At 39.6% G+C, this 21,532-nt stretch overlaps 1 protein-coding gene across 1 annotated transcript in view; it reads left to right on the plus strand.

Moving 5' to 3' along the window:
- The first annotated feature begins 6,836 nt into the window (after positions 1 to 6,836).
- TINAG (tubulointerstitial nephritis antigen) overlaps positions 6,837 to 21,532 on the plus strand; it is a 55,156-nt gene continuing 40,460 nt past the window's right edge. Inside the window, exons 1-4 of the mRNA XM_057414020.1 lie at positions 6,837 to 7,340; positions 11,674 to 11,737; positions 12,770 to 12,859; positions 15,778 to 15,892. Coding sequence (XP_057270003.1) covers positions 6,971 to 7,340; positions 11,674 to 11,737; positions 12,770 to 12,859; positions 15,778 to 15,892 — 639 coding nt within the window. The 5' untranslated portion in view covers positions 6,837 to 6,970. The remainder of the gene's footprint in view (positions 7,341 to 11,673; positions 11,738 to 12,769; positions 12,860 to 15,777; positions 15,893 to 21,532) is intronic.

The following is a 21,532-nucleotide window of genomic DNA, read 5'->3' on the forward strand; positions in this document are numbered from 1 at the left end:
TGATCCTTTGATCCTTTAAACCACAAATCACCTCACAGGTATGTGTGTGTTCAAGACCTTTGCAGCACAGCCCTGTCTTGGTGTGCAGGAGCATTTTGCCTTCTGACGCACTGCTATGTATTGTGGTTAAGATTAATATTTTAATGAGAATTGCTGCTGCTTTCATTAAAATGAATGCAATGAACTGATTTATAAAATATGATCATCAGTTAAAACATTAAAATTAAAAATAGTTTAAATGGAATAGTCTTCAGGCTACTCAGCCTCTTGCACTAGACAACCTGGTGCAATTTCAATCCAGCCAGCATTTAAACTTTTGAGTGGTGGAACTGTGGAAATAGAAGTTCGGCAGTCAGTGGGTATCGACCTATAGGTAAACTATACATTTTACCCCTGATACAGGGGCACACATCTCCTTCAGAATGTCATGAACAGATTGATAGAAATACAAAGTTTGGTTTTGCATTAGTTTTTTTTCTTAATGGAAATATAGCAGAAATGTGTCTGTATTGTGGACAGCATACTCATTAATCTGATGGTGGAAAAAAAAATCAGTTGAGAAAAGCATTTCAGTGAGTTCAAGAGAGAGCTCCTGGGGACAGAAATGAATACATATAGGTAAATATAACAAAGAAATTACTGAAAAATTTTAACAATAGATAAACATTTTTACATCTTAACACATTTATAACTATAAGTGTGTTATAAATACTGTGCAAGATGTAATAGCTCTACCCACCAAGGACCTAATAGTATTTCTTGTTTTCAGTAAAGCACTGAAGTGGGAAAATTTAACATTTAGAATCAGTGTGATCTACGTGATTCTCAAAAGTTGTAGTAAGCTTCCCTGCCCATTTTTTCAAAAGATTTGCTTTGTTCTGAATTTGCTCCAAACCCAACTTTATTTTCCTCTTGAATTCCATTTTTGTGAAACACAAATGCCATCTAGCATGTCTAGCCAAGAGAATTATTCACATGGTATGGGTTAGGTTTAAATTAGCCCAGTGATGATAAACTGAATCCCACAGGTGGAAGGAATACAAAGAAGAGAAAGAAATCCTGGGATTATAGGAAGGGGAAAAGAGGAATTTTTTATTGACCTTTGGGTTTGTAAATTTGTTCATCTATGCATATTTAAAAAAACATTTGCCCTGTCTGTTCAAACAGCTTCTGTCTATATATGAAAAATGGGAGTATGTTGGTAATTACAGTCTACAAGGTATCTGAGAAACCAATGGAAAGGGTATTAAAAGAAAAGAATCCTTTAAGGAGAGCTCAAGGATACAAAAGGAAAAAATCTATACCTTAAGGTATAAAAAAAATCCTTAAAAGCAGAGATCAGAAAATGGCAACTCAGCAACACTGAGAATCATCCTGTTATGAGGAATAAGAAGCCAAGTCTTTCCCCACCTGACCGATGTTTACACTGCACAGGCTCACTGGCTGACTTACTGGGGCTGGTGAGTATGTTAATAGTGGCTATCAAGTGTGTGAATTAGCAAAGGCATAGTGGTTTCACATGAATAAGGTGTATATATCATTCTTGCAGCATCTCTTTGTACATTATAAAAGATGTCTGAATAAAAATGAGCTGACAATTTCTGTGTAGGACTGCTCTCACTTATCCAAGGAGTAGTACACAGGATGATGCTAGGTTATTTCTACACTAGTCAAGTCATACACCCCAAAACAAATGTCACAGTGTAGCTTACAAGTTTAGGGAAGAGCCTACGGCAAGCTAGCTTATTTACAAGTGGAGTGGATACAATTGCATTGCAATAATGCCAAACTTAGTATGTATCCAAAAATGCCTCTAAGCCTACCTGATGTTAAGACTAATAGTAAGCATATGGACAACCTGTTCAGGTTTCTAATATTGGTTTGGGAGGCTACTTCTGCCTCTGTGCTTCTCAGTCTACTCATGATCAAGGGAACAGTTTGGACTTGGAGTGCCAGCATTCACTGCTGGCATCAGATAGGGCCAGATATTTGAGATGAACACTGGTAGGTACCCATCTGCCATGAAACACCTGCATGACACCTTCTGAGAGCTCCTACTGACAGTGAAATACAGTATGTTCCCCTTGTCACCTCTAACTGGTTCAGGAGGTTTGGGATTGGCAAGTTTACTGCACGCATCACCTCTCTGAACCTGTGTGCAGCCATGCACAGGCTAAGCTGTCCACAGTAATCTACACTGACAGCATAACAAAGGTGGCATGCGGTCCATGATACGTTGGGACCACCGCCAAGATTTCCATGCCTGGTTGTGTCTCCTGTGAGGTTCCTATTCAGATATAAGCCACAATGACTGCTCTTACCTGTTCTGCAGGTAGGGAAACACTGTTTAGGAGAATGCTTGCAGCTGTGTGGTTGCATACTGTGCTGGTTCATGCGCAGCATGCCCCATTCTTCACATATATTTACCTGACTGAGCCCAGAGAGGGCTGACTTCAAGGCAATGCTGGAGTATGGCTGACAATAAAAAGGACATGGCACCTGCTGCCTTGAGGTTGACCAAGTGATGCTGCTGGGGTGGGAAATATGTGTGGTGAATTACTGTGGTGAGAAGAGTGTAAAGGCTATGAGGCTGTAGCAAACACTTGGTACAATGTTGTGCCTATAAAGTCACCTTTTACCAGTGGTCGTTTATTGAGTGCTTGAGCACTTGTATATGTGAATCTGTGTGTGTGAGGAATGGGATTTCTTTGTCATAGGTGATTGGGGTCAGTTTCTCTTCCTATACCTCTTACTTTGACCCTAAATCTGTTGATTTAAGTATCTGAGGAACTAGGCATGATGGTCACAGAGGCAAGTCATACTGTGGCAGGACTCTAGTTAGACATCTGATGAGCGTTGTAACTTAAACCACCATTATTCTAAATTACATGTAAATCTGGATTAGCATTGTAATAATTGCGATAGTCAGCCTGAAATGTGTGAATTAAAAGTGACACTGCTTGATACCATGCCAACAACCCACAGCAGTGAGCTGTCAGGCTATTGTCAAACGGGGTGAAAGCACACCCACTCCCGCTCCAAACATATGGAGACCAAAATGACAGTGAGAAAATCACTTGAACACACTGCTTTTCTCTGCATAAACACATCTAGCAGTTAGTCACTTGCAGTTTGGGAATCTCATTCTGCCATTAGTACATAGGAGAGAGAAGACAATGCTTTAGGTGAAGTGTTTTTTACTGCATTACTTACATTGTATTACAGCCATTAATAAGAAAGAGTAATAAGTGCAAGCTATGGCACTCATTACAAATTAGTGATGTATTTTGTGCAAGGAGTCACCAGTTAAATTTCTGTTTGAGTTCAAAGAAAAGGGTGGCCTGTGTCAGTGCAGAGTTTAACTTGGAGATAAGAAATTACAGGGGTTCCCTTATGCATTGTGCTTTTCCTACTGGCGAATGACTGAATTGGCATCTGGTGTTCTGTTTTCTTCCTAAATGTGCTGAGAGTCACTCCATTTTCCTGGCACAATTTAGCAGCACTGCAATTCTCCTTCTGAATCTGGGCACAAAGCTTGACACTAGTCTGCTTGCAGCAGCCAGAAGGGAAGCTGCTGTGGTCTTCTTATGGGGTTGTCCATCCTGGAGGTCACCTTCAGCACCCAGAGCCTCAGTGACCACTGCTATCTCCAGTGCTCTGGTTAGAAATGAGATTTTTATAATACTCAATAGGCTTATTCAGACAAATCAGGAGACTTTTGAAAGAAAGGCTGTGGAATAATCCTGCTCAAGTTTTAAAGAGATTCTTGGACATTTAAAACTGTTTTCTATCTGTTACTCCACCAAATGTTCAGTGATACTAATATTTGAATTTCTGTCCAATGTGTGGTGTTTTTTGAAGCTCTAGGGTAGACATCAGGTAATGCTGAAACAGGTACAAGTCAGATAATTCTGTACTTAATTGTAGAGACTAGAACTAAGACAAGGACCATAACTCAAAATCTTAGCGGAGCTGCTGTGCTTGGAATAGGTTAATCTTCAATAGAGAAAAAGAATCATGTTTAACTATTTTTAAATAGTTACAGTATGCTTTTTTTTTTTTTTTTTTTTTTACAGTGAGCAGGGTTACTTTGCTTACAAAGGAAAGAACTGAAATAAAATATTTGCTGAACCACAACAGAATTGATTAATGGTTTTGGCTTTTGGTTTGGTTTTTGATTGGTTTTTTTTTTTTGTTTTTAAGATTTGAACACATGCCAAAAACTAGGAGAAAGTTAATTTTATCAAGTTTCAGCAGAGTTTTATGTGTCAAAAAACAAAGCTGCTTAGAAGTACGAGTTACATTTTCACTCTCCTTTAAAGGAAATCTCATTCCTGTGTAAACTAGCTCATTTCCAAGCAAATCCCTTGCCTCTGGTTTATCATCATCAAGTCTTTAAAAGTTGAAAATAAATATCAAAATACCAAACAAACCAAAATGAAACCAGAGGTCTATAAGTGAAAATACAGATAAGCCTGTTCACTTAATCTGACTGGCTTGTAACATTTATCACATATGGTAGCTTTTTTTTTTCTTATGCTTCCAGAGCAAGGAGATAACTTTGTAAAAGTATTTCCATACATCTGTGCTAACAAAGAAGATGTGCATTTTGATAATGTCAGTGCAAATCAGGAGTCATTCTCTTGGAACCGATGGAGCTGCATAGACATAAGGAAGAGAACTAGACTATAATTTCTAGTGAGCACGTCACCTGAGTTTCCATGAATGTCTTTTCCAATTTTCCTTTGTTATATTTGATACAATATACAACAGTAACAGATTTAAATGTTGTCCATTTTTTTGTCTTATAAAGAAAACTTTATATAAAAAAACTTCACAGAGCAAATTTTAAGGATAAGATTTATGTCCTATTAAGTACAGTGATTGCATGTTGCTGACCTTGGCCTTTCTATTAACTTCCACACAGAAGACTGCTTGCAGCAGAGCAAAGTAAAAATCATGTGGTCTGATGCAATTTCCCGTCATTCACAGTTCTTTAGCTCTGGTGGGGACACTGTGGGAAGCAGGTCCAACATAAAGCACTGCTGGCAAGAAATGTTATTAAAGACTCAAACATTTTGACAGCAAGCTCATAGATAAACGTACACACACATATACACACACTAGCACTTAATGTCTCTGTTATTCACAGCAATGTACCCAAACCAGCTGTGCTGCCAGCTGCGCTTTCAGAAGTAGCTATCCTTTGGTGCTCTGACTTCCTGCAGCACTGAAAAGCCCAGCTGAACTCCCAAAGAAGAAGATCTCCTTCATTCCCTAGAAAACAGTCTGCCACCTCCTTCTCCAGGTTCCTCTCATTTGCTACAGAATGCAAACAAAAACTATGACTAGATTTTTCCTCTGCTTATTCAGCTTTGGAGCCTTAAATTATCTTGTAATAGTTCAGATTTGAACCTATGATACTTTTCGCCATTTAGCCTTACATTCTATCTCTGTTAGGAATGTCAAAGTTCTTTGCTGCTTTCATTTTTTATTCTTTTAAGCTTTGGCAAAAGTACCACGCATATTTCTTTATGTCTGATTGTCGTGGTTTAAACCCAGCCACACAGCTTTTTCACTCACTCCCCCCCTTCTTGCCCTCCCCCTGCTCCCAGAGTGATGGGGAGGAAAATCAAAAGAATGCAATTCCCCCGGGTTGAGATAAGAACAGTTTAGTAACTAAGGTGTATATATATAGATACCAATGATAATAATGATAAGGGAAATAACAAGGGAAGAGAATACAACACCTCACCACCAGCCGACCTGTCACTCACTCCCACCCCACATAACCAAGCATCGACCCATACCTAGTCCAACCCCACCATCAACTAGCCCTTCCGGGTAACTCTCAGTTACATCCTGGGCATGACGTGCTGTGGTATGGAATACCTCTTTGGTCAGTTTGGGTCAGGCATCCTCTCTCTGCTTCCTCCCGGCTTCCCCTCCTCCCCGGCAGAGTATGAGACTCAGAAAGCCCTTGGTCAGACTAAACATTTGAGCGGTTAACTAAAAACATCGGTGTTATCAGTGCTGTTCCCAGGCCAAAAGTCAAAACACAGCACTGCACCAGCTACTAAGAAGGAGAAAAATGACTGCTACTGCTGAACCCAGGACACTGATGTCCAAAAACCTGGAGAGCAGAGATCAAGTAATAAAGGCTGTTAGATTCATCTTTTGATATCTGCTCTGGTTTTCTTTGTGGCTTTATAAATACAGCTATTTCCTTTTTAAATAAGAATGAGCACTCATCAGTGGGTAGTAATAACGCCTTTAGCAATGACTACCAAGTTCATTTTAACTAAAGAAATGTCAACCTTTAAGGAACATCTTTGGGTAATAGGTTATATTGAATCTCACCTTTTTCTGAGTTCACGCACAGTAAACCAGTGCAAAATGAAGCATATAAAGATAACCTAGATCACTGGAAGCAAGATTGAAATAGGGGTTGCAGGATATATTTAATACAGTGATATAGCTCTGCATATCAGAAAGCGGAATGTAGATGAAATGCAATCTGTTATATAGTTTCCCATCACATGGAGAATATAGTAGTTACAGGTAAATGAAGCCAGAAAGAAAGCGATCTTCCTTTGACTTACTCCTCACATTGTTTTGATTTCAGTAAAGTATAGAACTAAACTACCAGACCATGCATGTTCTTTATATTCTGAAACCTTTACTATAAATTTTCCCACTTGCGAAAAATGCACCCAATGTTTCATAGAGATTAATACATAGCTATGGCTCTGTTTCCAGTATCTCTGTATCCTGGGAAAATAAATCAGTTTACAACGTGACTGACTAATAATTAACACATACAGAGTCTTCCTAGAAAACCTTAGTCTGTAGATTTCTGCTCAGACTTCTTTCTGAATACTAACTGAAGGAATTGCATGTGCAGTAGATGGATATTTACTGCTAAAGTGAAACACAGAGAGCCTGAAATAAGGCTGCTAGAGGTAAAAGAATGTGTCTCAAAAGTCATATATTGATCTTATATTGCATTGCAAGTGAAGTTTGGATGGCAGAGCAGTTTGGCTCTAGAAGAAATTTCTCCGGAGGACTTTACCCTGTTGAAGATGATGGTTCTGCAAAGTGGAACAGGCTAAAAAGGAGTCTGTATCAGGGGAGATCCTGCAGGGTAAGAGGCTGTTGCACAGGAAGAGACGATGACTGCACCTTTAATATTGTCTCCAGAGCAGCTATATGTTACTGTGACCAGTTCTGTGCCTCAGGTTCTCCTGGCCCTGTAGATTGTTGTGCTGACTACTGGGATGTCTGTGACCACCATGTTGAGCCCACCAGGCCAAATGAACCTTGGCCACCTCTGACATCAGGTAGGCATAGAGAAGATGTTCAGTTGGTATTAGTGCATTATGATAAATATATACTTGGAAGCAAACTTACTGATCACAGTGCATGCATCCTAAAAATGTGACTAAAGACATAGTGGAGAAAGACAGCATGAAACTGGAGTAAAATTACATTTGCTCTTATTTCTCTGTCTCTAGCAACATATTTTTAGCATTGGTTAAATTGATTAAATTGGTTAAATTATATTTTTGTTGAACAGAATCTCTGTTTTACTTGTAACTTCTCAGAGATAACCTCATTGAGTTAAAATTAGTGTAATCTCAACAATTTCAATAGAGCTTCACAGATCAACAATAGGTGAACAGCAAGCTCTAAATTATTGTATCCATCAGTGCACACAAATAATCAAGAAAACTGAGGGTTATTCTGAATTATACTGCTCTGAATTATTGTGCAATGGTTTTGATCCAGCATAGCTTTAATGTGGGACAGCAGAGGACCTGGAACAGGTAAAGGGAAGTGGTTAGATCAAGGATTTCTGGCATATTTTAGTTTCTTACTAGTTAGTTTGTAGTGAAAATTCTTTCAGGACTACTCTAAACTTTTTAGAACTAGAGATTGCAAAAAAATGGTCTGCAGGCAGCTGATTCTGCCTTGGTTCCCTTTTATGCCAAATCTCTGCTGATGAGAAAAGTTTAGAATTGTGGATTCTACGACTATGTAGTTTCTTCCTATTGGCACACCAAAACTATCTGAAAATGTAGAGACTGTACCAAACTTTCAAAAGCCTAAATCAACAAAAATGATACCATGACTCCTTAAAATTAACTATTTATTTGCAGTAACCCTACTGCTTGCATTCCAGCACTCAAACCACAAGCTTTTCAGAAGGCTGTGCTTGTAAGCCAGGCATGTAGCCAAACCACGAAAAGTAGGAGTGACAGAAATGCTGCAAAACAACTTCGATTTTCCAAAGCGTTTCTAATCATCTAAAAGAATGTCCTTTATTTATGTAAATAAAGACATTTCTTTCATATTTATTTGATTCAGTAGTGTATATTATTTCCAGCAGATCAGGCTGTTTTCGTAAGTTTTACATAAACATTTAGCAGAATTTCTGCTACAGAGCTGACAGCCTGCAGCTCTAGTTTGATGTTTCATGGAAACAAATCACTGCAGAACCTGCAGCATTTTTCCATGTGAGCCCTGCCTGGAGGTGCACCTCTAAAAGGTAAAAATATAACAGAGGGTTTAGATAAGGGAATAAGTGAGGCATAACATGTTTACTGCCTTTGTTAATCCAATTTTTGTATGCATGTTCAGTGTTTTATAACACCTGGACTGTACATACCTGCAAGAGGTGGTAATTATATTTACTCTGTTCATGGACCTCAAAGAAAGACCCTGTTTTTCTGATCCTTAAAGTGCTTCCTTGATGGAAAATCTGCAACTTTTTAAAAATCTCTTTGTTGGATATTTGTTATGTAAGTAACTTAAAGGGTAAAAAGGGCATAATAAAGCAGTCAAAATATGGAAGGAAAAAAAATCACAACTCTAAAGGAACTTTCTAGAACTGGAATGTCTGAGGAACAGGGAAGAAGAGAGAATCTAATTGGAAGGGAAAAAATAGAAAAAAAGGACTGAATGTCTGTAGATTAAGCAAACTATGAAATATTTTTAGAAATGACATAACAGTATTAGCGGACTTTTAGCTACTGAGATTACACTTCTGCCTTTGGCTAAGAATTATTTAAGCACTAGAAGACCACGTATGCCAAAGTTCTTTTCACCCGGAAGATTTTGATCTTTTGGTTGCCTGTGGTTTTGCTCTCAGTGCTTCCTAAGTCATATTTCTTTAAATAAACCAATAAACTGAAGTGCTTTACATGGGCTGGAATGAGCAGCAATAAAACTATTTGGTGCTTTATTTCTGCATTGCCATCTATTCACTGACTCGGTGCATGGCAGCAGCAAGTTACTTGACTTCTTTCATGGGTGTGCAGCATGTGGAGGGCCAGTTTTGGTTTAACTGTATGGAATTGCTTTGACTTTGCCTTTGTGAACCCAGAATTCAGTGTTTTTTGATGGCTTTCTTCATAGTTTCATAAGAAACTGTGCACATGCCTGGCTTCGATGCCAAACAGAAGTTCTGGATTTTTAAAATATATTTTAATTTTTGTTATTAGAAGAATTCTTATAGTTTTTGAGTATATTTATTATTTATGTTTTTCTTTCAATTAGTCTGACGGTATGAAAAAGCCCTGTCAGATTCAACACAGTGGGTCTCATCCTGGTGGTGGTACAGAAGTGACATCCAGAGAGTTTGGTTATTGCTTTTGCACCACACAGTCAGGATCTGACCTACAACTGAATAAACCTGGAGACATTTCACTGACAGAAGTATTTACATCAGTACTGCGGGCAAATAGATTAAGACCTGTAAGGCTGTTGGAATGCTGGACTGTGAGGAAAATCATTGTTTACCAAATACTCTTCCTTCCGACCATGATTTTCACATCCTATAATCCCATTCATAAAGTCATCAGGCTGCATCTTCAAGTTAATTAATTTCCCACTTAATATATTAATATTCCAACTGAATATGTTCACAGCCAGACAATCTTGCTGTGTTCTCATGCAAACAGTGTCTTTCAGCTTTGATATCTCTGCCCTCTGCCACTGATGACTCAGGCAACATTCCTGGCCCTCTTGGTCTTAATTTGGCTGGATTAAAGAAATTGTATGGTTTTAATCTTCAGTCCCCTAAGCATTCTTAAAGATTCCCAAAGATTCTTCTGTACTTGTCCTGGTTTGTATTTTTTCCCAGGCATAGTTGGTTATGCCTGCCAGCAGAGCTCCAGTGGGCTCTGTCCCTCAGATGCTGCATCAGTACTTCCTTCCCTTGATATATTTGAGGTATCTTGCTGGATGCCTCCTTCCAGACACTTTGCTGATGCTGATTTTGCGGCAGACTGTGACAAACTGTGACATCTGAGTAATTTGCATCATGTATTCTCTGAAAAAAGCCTCAGCTCTCAGCAGAAGCTGAATTAGAACAGACACTTTAGATGTCAGACTGCGTAGCTGGGATGTCTCTTGTACCTGCGCTAACATAGCCTGCTATATGACTAACAGGGAAAGACAGACACATATAATTAATTCATCAGCTCTAGACTACTCTGGTATGAAATTAGCTATGGCTAATGCCAACAGGAGACGTTTAGGCAGCTGAGGTGCGCATGGCAGACAGCCCTCAGCATGAGAGGGGGATGGCATTCCTCACACCTGCGGTAGAGAAAAAGCATGATATACTACTGCAAATGCAAGCCAACACTATAGCAGTATGATATATGGCTTAAGTTTCTTGAAAACGGAGGAGAAAGCAGAACTTGAGGGTTCTGACTTCAAACCTTTTCAGTGGGGGAGGAACTATGATCTCTACCTGTCTGGAAAAGAAAGACCCATGTGATAAATGTACAATGTTTGTTATAGGCTTGATCCAAAGCCCTGTGCAGACATTCTTCCAGGCCAGCCTGGGTGAAACTTTAAGCAACCTGATTCAGTGGAAAGTATCCCTGCCTATGGCGGGGGGAGGGGGGGGGTTGGAACTAGATGATCTTTATGGTCCCTTCCAACCCAAACCATCCTGTGATTCTGTGATTTTGGATCTTTCTTTCATTGAAGTTTTGACAATCAAGCACACCAAAGAAAGTTTGTGTGGAAGATTTTAAAACACGCACAAAGTCTTTTTTCACTGAAGTATTATCCAAGAAAAAAATTAGGAAGCATTTATTTTTTTTAGAAAAGTCATCACTCGATTTTGGTTTTATATTGGGTTTGGAGAATATATGAAACACACGTTTCCTTGAAACATAATTGATCTACCTGCTTTTCAAAAAGAAATTAAACTGGGAAGGGAAAAGATTATATTACAATATTACAATAGGTTTGGAGTAGTTATTAGTTTTTTAAAATTCTATAACTGGAAAATCTTATTTCTATTTTAATTGATAAATGTAAAATGATTTTTATTAGAAATGTATTCTATTGATTTTTATTACTGAAAAATAACTTTATTTGAAGAATTATATTTTTACATGTAAGATATTTTTTCAGTGGGTGTTTTGAATCTGTTGCTGGTTTTATTTGCTATGAATGATAATGCACCTGGTAAAAAATTAAAATACATCAAACCGCCTACATTACTTGGAAGAAACTGGGTATAAACGTTGCCGACTTTCAACTAAATAATTTTTGCACATTTCATAAAACTAATTCAATAGTTGCAAGAATTTTGAGTTAATTCACTTAAAAAAAAGATAATTTTTTTCACACATCTATATGTTATGTTAACAGGTTGTTATAGAGCTGGCCGATATTATGGAGAAGGAGCAATAATTAAAGACAACTGCAATTCCTGGTAATGTTCTAGAGAACAGCAAATTGGATTTTATTTAGCATATGTCATGAAAGAGTTATTAAGGTAGTCTGCATTCTTAAATTCATACTAAACATGTAATTAAGTCAAAATAGCTGGAAGAGTAGTGCTGTATTAAGCTACTGTAGAACTAGATTACAGCCAACTTAGAAGAATGGCAAGAGTCACCCAATGGGCTTTCTAATCAAGATATAAAAGTTAGAGTATTAAAATCTCCACCTCCCTGGCCTAATTCTGTTCCTGCTCAGTCAGTCTGCTGCCTCTTACTTAACTCAAAATGGTTTTAGCCTAGAGTTGGGCACTGACCTGAACGCAGACAAAACAAATACCACTAAAGTTTAGGGGATTATTTTAAAATGTCTTCCTCTGCTTCTTTGGCATGAGCAATGAAACCTGACATTATTTCATAAAGGAAGCATATGTATGTATATTTACGCAGGAAAGGGATGAACTGTTTGAACATCCCTTTCTCTGCTTTGGAACAGGAGCAGGTGGCACAGGCAGGGGAGCTCTGCTGCTAGTCCCAGCAGCTGGCTGCCTGAGCTGCCTTTCTGCTTTGCTGCTCCAAAAAACACCCCTGCACCTCCAGCCCCAGGGAAACCCAGAGGACTCCAGCAGCATGCATAAAGAGCTGGGGCTCCTGCTGTCCTGACTATAGCCCAGGGTCTTTGGTGCAACGTGTCTACTGACATATGGCTTCTCTCTAGGTTTCCAGAGTGAAGCTTTCTCTAAAGGTCTCATTTACAGGATATTGTCTTTTATGCCTGGTTCGGCCTAACAAAGGTGGAAGCAAAATTTTTCAAATACAGTCTTTCTCATAAGCTGTAAACCTTCCCTCCCTGTTCCAGTTATCATTCATTAGGTAGTGAAGTAGCATCGTGTTTTCATAAATGCTGTTTGACATTTATATTGTGAAAACTTTTGGGTTTTTTCTCCAACCTCCTTCTGCTGTTAAAGTGCATGTTTTTCCTTTGACAATTTATTTTGGGCTCAGTGATATTCTTGCCCTTTCAGCAAATGCTTGCAAAGTCTCTGGAAGTGTTCAAAAGAAATATGTCTTGTTCGCCAAGACTTAATTCAGCACATCAATTCTGGAGATTATGGGTGAGAACACTTTTCATTTAAGGTTTTGTTGTAAACCACTGTATTGCTCATTGTACGTATGTGCAAATTACAAGTTATGAAGTCCTTGTCACCCCTCCCTTCCCTACTTACATTACATAAATTTCACTGTAAGTGTACATCTGTGAAAATTTCCTAAATCTCGGGTTGATTCTAGGGTTTGAAATGAAACAAGACCAACAGTCTCATGCTAGTGAGAGTCAACATTGTAAACACCTATCTAAAACTTTCTCCAAATTTAGTATAATTTCTTTTCCTCACAATATGTTATTTAGATAATATTCCCTTATTCTTCAATTTATTACCTGGATAAGTATGATAGATATTTAAGGTAATTTTTCTCCCCCTTCAAGAGCACTGTTCCACATAACAGGACTCTCGGTAATGTTCGAAGAGGAGAAGATAGGCCAAATGGTGACCAGAACTTTGTGAAGCTCGGTGTTTCTCTTGCTACTAGTTCTTGCTTTCCCCAGGTTGTGCAGAGGGATTACAGACACCTCAGTGCAGGAAGTGTGCTGTGGTATCCTGCTATTTCCAGACAGATACAGGGATTGTCTTCCTAGAAGCTGAAGTGCTAAATTCACCACTGACACTACCCAGATTTCAAACAGTGACTCAATGCTAAAATGTTTTGTACTTCATGAGAGACATTCAAACCAACTGTTTTAGGATAGACAATTATGTTAGGCACCCAGAGCCCTGCACCTGCCTCTTGTCAGTGGTAAGGTTTGCCACAGGGTGGTTAAGCCCAGCTGAGATATGACTCAACTTCTGCAGGTACTTGCACTCTTCACTGACTACATGCAGACCAAGAATAGCGAGGCTTCTCATTTGGGCAGCATGAATCCTGCCTCCTTGCTACTCATACACAAGAAAGAAAAAACTGGGCAAAAATAATGTTGTCTCCTGTGGTCCAGCTCTTTTCTGATAATAACAAATTTCAGTGTGTTCTAAATGTATATGACTCCAAGGTAATTTTTTTTTCTGTTGTGAGCACAGTTTGCAGTTAACAGTGCAATCTCAGTCTAGTCTACTTGAGAGTGGGGAGGGAATAATTAAACAGCCATAGAAAGCCCTCTCTTTCAACCTGGCTATTGGTGTAAAACTCAGGCAGAATGTGTCAGGTAGGCTTTCTGCTGGCTTCAACAGTGTCTCACTGCTGGTGCACTAGAGCTTGAAAGCAATGTAGCTCACTACATTAAGCTGTTAGTTCTCTGTGGGCATGTGACCTGAAGCATAATTTGAGCATAACTTCAAGACAGCACTAACTGTTATGATCAAGCACCTTGTTTTCCAGTGTTTCCCTGAAGTATTGGTTGCTTGTCTCCTGCAGGCTGACATGATGCTGACCTCAAATCACCACTTTCCATACACTGTTGCATTGCTCCATCCAACACTCATTCACAGTAGAAGAGCCTGTACTAAATCATAGAGTCATAGAATGGTCTGGGTTGGAAAAGACCTTAAGATCATCAAGTTCCATCTCCTCTGCCATGGGCAAGGATGCCTCACACTAGACCATGGTCCCAAGGCTCTATCCAACCTTGCTTTAAACACTGCCAGGGATGGAGCATTTACCACTTCTTCGGGCAACTCATTCAAGGGCCTCACCACCCTCATAGTATCTTTATATCTAATCTAAACCAGTAACTAGTGGTGTCCCTCAGGGATCGGTGTTGGGACCGGTCTTGTTCAACATCTTTGTCACTGACATGGAGAGTGGGATTGAGTGCGCCCTCAGCAAGTTTGCCGATGACACCAAGCTGTGTGGTTCGGTTGATACGCTGGAGGGAAGGAATGCCATCCAGAGGGACCTTGACACGCTTGTGAGGTGAGCTGATGTCAACCTCATGAAGTTTAACCGTGCCAAGTACAAGGTCCTACACCTGGGTCAGAGCAATCCCAGGCACAGCTACAGGTTGAGCAGAGAAGAGATTCCGAGCAGCCCTGTGGAGAAGGACTTGGGGGTGTTGGTTGATGAGAAAATGAACATGAGTTGGCTTCAGTGTGCTCACAGCCCAGAAAGCCAACCGCATCCTGGGGTGCATCAAAAGGAGTGTGACCAGCAGGTCGAAGGAGGTGATCCTGCCCCTCTACTCTGCTCTTGGGAGACCTCGCTTGGAGTATTGTGTGCAGTTCTGGTGTCCTCAACATAAAAAGGACATGGAACTGTTGGAACAGGTCTAGAGAAGGGCCACGACGATGATCATGGGACTTGAGCACCTCCCGTATGAAGACAGGCTGAGAAAGTTGGGGCTGTTCATCCTGGAGAAGAGAAGGATGTGTGGAGACCTCATCGCAGCCTTCCAGTGTCTGAAGAGGGGCTATAGGGATGCTGGGGAGGGACTCTTCACTAGGAACTGTAGTGACAGGACAAGGGGTAACGGGTTCAAACTTAAACAGGGGAAGTTTAGATTGGATATAAGGAGGAAGTTCTTTACTGTAAGGATGGTGAGGCACTGGAATGGGTTGCCCAAGGAAGTTGTGAATGCTCCATCCATGGTTTAGTGTGAGGTGTCCCTGCCCATGGCAGGGGGCTGGAACTAGATTATCCTAAGGTCCTTTCCAACCCTAACTATTCTATGATTCTATGATTCTAAACTTCCCCTGTTTAAGTTTTAACCTGTTACCCCTTGTCCTGTCACTACACTCCCCAGTGAAGAGTCCCTCCCCAGCATCCTTATAGGCCCCCTTTAGATACTGCAAGGCTTCTATGAAGTCTCCATGCAGCTTCTCTTCTCTAGACTGTTTTCTTGTGTGTATTGAATACAAGGTTTTGAAATGTAATTGGAAAGATTTATTTCTGGATGTTAGTGTTGCTCTTAAAAAGAAACAAGTTATTAAAGTCAATGGTGTCCCTAACCTGGGTTTTGCTTGTTTGTTTTCTGTCTGTGAGGAAGATGGATAGCTGCCAACTACACTCAGTTCTGGGGAATGACAGTGGAAGAAGGTTTCAAAAAGCGCCTGGGCACCTTCCCTCCATCTCATTCCTTGCTGAATATGAAAGAACCTCCAGTAAGTGTACAATTGTTAATTTTTAAAATAACTTTATCACATGGAAAAATAAATGTGGACAATTATAAGATTATGATTCAGGGATTTAACACTAAATGCTTCCATGTTAAATATGCTAAATGCTTCTGTGCTGAATATGAATAGTTCTCCAAGCCACAGAGAGTGTGGTCCTTTTGATGGAAATCAAACAAGGAGGAGCGAAAGCAAATGTTAAACCTTGGGAATCTATGAATTAATATTGACTTATCATTGTAGATCATCGGTGTTTGAAATCTTTGTTTCTTTAGGATGTTTCCATACTATTGCCTCCATTTATTAATCATCGCACGCATAGCTGTAGCCAGAAAAAATTATTAAATTAGTCATAACTCATTGACACTAGCAGCTGAGACTAAACACTAGTCTTTGAAAGAAGCTCTGAAAGAATACAAGAATGAAATGAAAGATGCAGTAGAAGACTGGAGGTTTAGCCAAATGGAAAGAAAAATGATAGGAAGAATGGGAAAATGAGATGATTCTCTACTACCAGCTTTCTATGCCTCTTTGCCACGGCCATTTTCATGGCAGCTAAATTAAATTTCCTATCATATATTTATGCTCTTATATTTAGTTCTGCAATAAAAGCAAATATGCTTTAAGTTGTGTAAATAGGATAAGCAGTTAAAGAAGAAATGCATAGTTATTGAATCCAGAGCAGATTTTTGAACTCTTTGGATCAGTTTCTTGGCTTCTTTCTTAGAAGAACCAAAATTACACTATTAGAAGAACCAAAATTACAGTGCAAAGCTACCACTTGACAGGGAATTTGGTTAAGACGGGGAGGACCATGTGCCTCTGCAACAATTTTAGTCATCCTAGCCCTTTAGTTGATGCAGATTGGTTCTTTGTCCCACACAGCTTCCTGCATCAGCATGATGAGGCATTGGGTTGTGGCCCACGCTGGCTATCTTGCTCAAAATTACACTATGTAGGGCTATCAGAGCAAGAAGTTGACAGATACTAAGCTTTGGAGTTTTGCCTTTTATGGTTTGCTAGGCTACTCCTCGCAGCCACAGAAGGATCCACTTCAGTTCAAGATGACAAGTCAAAATAAGACAATGATATGAAAGGGTTTAGTGCAAGATTTAGTAGGTATCTGCTACAAATTGCCAGTTAACTACACTGAGGCTAAAGACAGTTGGTGTTGATTTGCTGTTGTTTTTAACTTGAGGAATAAAGTGTGATGCTTATACAGAAGCATGGATATCGTGTACCTAGCTCAGAGATTGACGTCTACATTACTAAATATCTAGCTAGATGAGAGAAATCCCACCTAGGAAAACAAGACAGAGAAAGTTGCAGAAATTCTACATGGTATTTCTTCTTTTCCATTCACTTTGCGGTAGCTGGTCACTCAGTGGTCCTGCATTATGTCTAGTGTATTTAATTATCGTTATTAAGTTTCCCATAGCTTTGACAGACACACTACTTGAAGTCTTTGTTCCACTGATACATTTCTCAGGAAAATTTTCTCTACCTGTTACATTTTTACAAAATCTGTGAGCCACAACCCAACTACCTTTGGCACCGCCAGACACCTGAGGAGCTTTAGTGCATTGTTGTCCAGAAATCCAGCTTTGTGCACTCATGCATTTGGCCCTCAGGAAGTCCTACATATTGCTGGATGCACAAGATTTGCACAGGATTCAAAGAAATATTTTACTCTACTTACAAAAGCTAAAACTATGAAATAATCTCTGTCTAACTTTGTCAGCTTCGGGAGAATTCTCTGAGCTTGCAGAAAATTTCTTTGAATCGTACATAAGCCTGCTTCATTCCTATAGTTTCTCTTCAGAATTATTAGAACTTTCTTGCTCTTATCCCAGTAGTTTCTGTCTTACCTAGTCTTGATGTAAAAATAGTTTTCTCTGAAGCTTCCTGAAAAGCTTCAAATCTCCCTGATTCTGTCCCGTTCTCTAGTTTTCTAGAAGACCATAATCTCTATAGTGTCCTTGTTCTGCCTGAGGAAATTCTCAATTATGTGCCATGCTTTAATACTTCACAAAAATATTTAAAAAAAAGAAAAAAAGAAAGGTTTTATTCACTCATAGCCAGCTCCATATCTATTGTCACTGCGTGATCTGGCAAATTCATAGCATGGGTTTGGCTCAGCAATGGCATCAACTTCCAGGTGCTTTATAAGATAAGTATCTTACCAGATTTTCAGAGACTCTGCTTCACCTCTCAAGAATAATTTTCTGTTACTGCTATTTGGTGAAGCATGTTAACACTTTTACAAAGTCCTAAGTGACAAAAAAAGAATGACATTATTTCCATTAAGCTTCACCTGTAACTAGGTGACAACTCAGAAGAGAGTAAAAAGATATGAATGATGAAATTCAGAAATAATGACATATATTTTTCAGACATTCTCCAAACCTTAATGGCTTGACCTTTAACTGACTTTCCTGAGTACCAATTTACCTGCAGGCCAATGTACTAGTTACTTATTGTGGATAAATTGGCAGTAATTAAATATTCATGTATTCTCTGGGATTACTACTGCCTTTCCCATTTTGCAAGTGAGAAAACTGCAAGTCATTTGCCCAAAGTCATACACTTAGTTGATAAAAATGCTACAATTAGTGTTCAGAAATTTTGAGCTTTGTCTTGTACTGGCCTGATTAAAACCTGGTAGGTTTGATGATGTAGAAAGAGAACCATAGCTACCCATTCATTAAAAATAACTTTTTTTTTTGCTATAAATGAAAATAATTTCTTCAGCATGCTGCTGGTCTACTATTCTACTCTTTAGATAATAAATAATAGTTTCTGGCTGTTCTGATTATTTTTTACTGTCTTTGGAGGATGCTTGAGAAAAGCTTTTTTGTATAGAAGGGGCCGCTTACTCAATTGCGTGGAAAAAAGGACTAAAGAATATAAAGCCTTTCTGTGTTAACCACGTTACATCTGTGGCAGAGTCCTAGTTATCTGCAGTCCTGAAAGGTTTAGTTGTAGAGTAGAAGCTTTTTCAACTACAAATACAGCTTCTTTAACATAACGTCAAATTAAATGGTTTGACAGAGCTACCTTTCATCTTAGGGAAAACACAAACTTTTGAAATTGCTTATAGAGCTTTCAAAAGCTCTGCTATTAATAAAAGACTATACCTGCTCAATAAGGTAATGCATACATCTGGAAGGGTAGATTAAAATGCTGTCACAATAGAATACCTAAAAGACAATGATTTGGAACAAGAACTAAATCTGAACTGAGGGCCCTGTGCTGCAGAGTATGCCTAGACCTGAACATAGGCAGACAGCTAAATGCACCACTAAACCTGTTGTGACTCCTGACAGAACTGAAGCCCCCAATAGTGTCATGTGTGTTATATGAGAAGGCATTTTGAAAGTGTTTACTCACTACAGGGGATAGTGTAATCGTTCTTGAAGGTCTGTGTAGCACACATATATACCTGCTGTGCCTTTAAAACACATCGTGATGAGACACATTTAATGGTATTCTGTCAGTATGTGTTCAGGCAACGGTGGGGTCTGAACCCGTCAGCAACAAGGTACTCACCTACGTGCCATCTTACAAGAAAATGGAATGCATAGTTTAAGAAAAACTATATCCACATTTGCAAATTCAGTAATCATCTTCAGCCTTTTTTTCTCTGAAGGGCCATCTAACTTTACTGAAGTCATAGCTGAAGTATGAGTGTTCTTTTACATTCACTTACCTTCCTGTTTTGGCCTACCTTGACTACAGAGAATACATATGAAGGTTTAAAAATAGTTTGCCACTCATTCATTTTGCTGATTGCATTGTGCTATCTGAAGCTGCTTCATGGATCACACATTGCAAAACAATTGTCTAGACTAAATATTTGATACAAAGCGGCAGTGCTTCTCAATATTAGGATAGGAACTTCTCTCATAAAAAGCTAATGTTTCTGGCTACAGGTCAATCCTGCATTTCTAAATGACAAGGCTGAGGGTTAATGAGGATTTTGCTCTGGGATTTACAATATAAGGCTATTAAATACATTGGCAGCAGTTTAGGAATACATAAAGTGACACATTTTTTCAGACAGAAGATCTATTTAGAATTTTATTTTCTCAACTGCCTCATTTGTAAAATTGTAAGCGGTCACTGCCCTCTTAAGCATGCTAAGCAACCTTTGCCAAATTTTACTTGTTTAGTGGTTGATAATGAGCAGTTTTATCACGTAAAAGAAACACTATTTGTCTAGGATTTCACCTGTATGATTTCTCTAATCTTCAAAGTAAATCTTCTGCTTGTGCTTGCTCATTAATAATGAATGTAAGAATTTAGCGAGATATTGTTGAAATTAGCCTTCTGTTGCCTTCTGTGTGCCACTTGAGGTTGCAAGTCCCATGCATCTCACAAGCTTTTGAGAAATCAGACTTCTGAAAGTGGTTAATCAAAATATTGACATTAATATTTTAGCAAGGTTTAAAAGATTACCGGCTTTCCATGGTTGCAGGCAAAACTTTCAGAAGTACTTAAGTGACTTAATGGTTTTCAGTATACTTTAATAGTATTTAGAACTCACGGACTGCATCTAACATAGTGAACCTAGAAGCACTTGAGTTTTACTGGGTCTAGGCATATCCACAGATTGCATTAATCTGTCTGTTGGGTCTGTATTCCATTTTAGCGTCAGATACACACACATCAACATGTGAACAACCAGCTAATGCTCCCGTAAATAGGATCACTACTGATGCCTCCAGGAAAAATCGGCGGCTCATAGTAGTAGGGGACTCTGCTTTGAAAGGAACAGAGGCACCCATCTGTTAGCCTGACCCAGTCTCAAGGGAGGTGTGTTGGTACCAGAGACTCAGATCAGGGATGTTGCAGAGAGGCTGCCTGCTCTAGTAAGTCCCTCGCTTGTGCTTGGAGCAATGTAGAGATATTTCAGCTGCCCCAACCAATGAGCCAGCTTCATTTGGAGCTCGGCTCAGGTGCCTCCATACAGACGCCCATAGCATGGGGAACAAACAAGAGGAATTAGAGATGTGCGCATGTCTACGGGTATATGATATAATAGGCATTGCAGAAACATGGTGGGATGGCTCCTGTGACTGGAGTGTTGGAATGGAAGGTTACAGGCTCTTTAGAAAAGACAGGCCTGGCAGGCGGGGAGGGGGAGTTGCCCTTTATGTTAGGGATAGGCTGGAGAGTATGGAACTCTGTCTGGGGATAGGTGAGCAGTCCACAGAGAGTTTGTGGGTCAGGGTTAAAGGGAGAACAGCGATGGGAGACATTACTGTGGGGATCTGTTACAGACCGCCTGATCAAGGAGAACCTGCGGATGAAGCACTCCATGGACAGATAGGAAAAGCCTCACGCTCGCAGGCCCTTGTTCTCATGGGTGACTTCAACCATCCTGATATCTGTTGGAGTGATGGTATGGCCTGGCACAAGCAATCCAGGAGGTTCCTCGATTGTGTGGAAGACAACTTCCTTCTGCAAGTCATAGAGGAGTCGACAAGGAGAGGTGCCATGCTTAACCTCATGCTCACCAACAGGGAAGGGCTCGTTGGAAATGTGATGCTCCAGGGCAGCCTTGGATGCAGCAATCACGAGATGGTTGAATTTGAGATCCTCAGGACAGTGAGAAGAGCATGCAGC

The sequence above is a fragment of the Pezoporus wallicus genome, unplaced genomic scaffold (assembly GCF_028554395.1).
Source record: "Pezoporus wallicus isolate ANWC-B61680 ecotype Strahan unplaced genomic scaffold, APGP_CSIRO_Pwel_v1 contig_6428, whole genome shotgun sequence".
NCBI classification, from domain to species: domain Eukaryota; kingdom Metazoa; phylum Chordata; class Aves; order Psittaciformes; family Psittacidae; genus Pezoporus; species Pezoporus wallicus.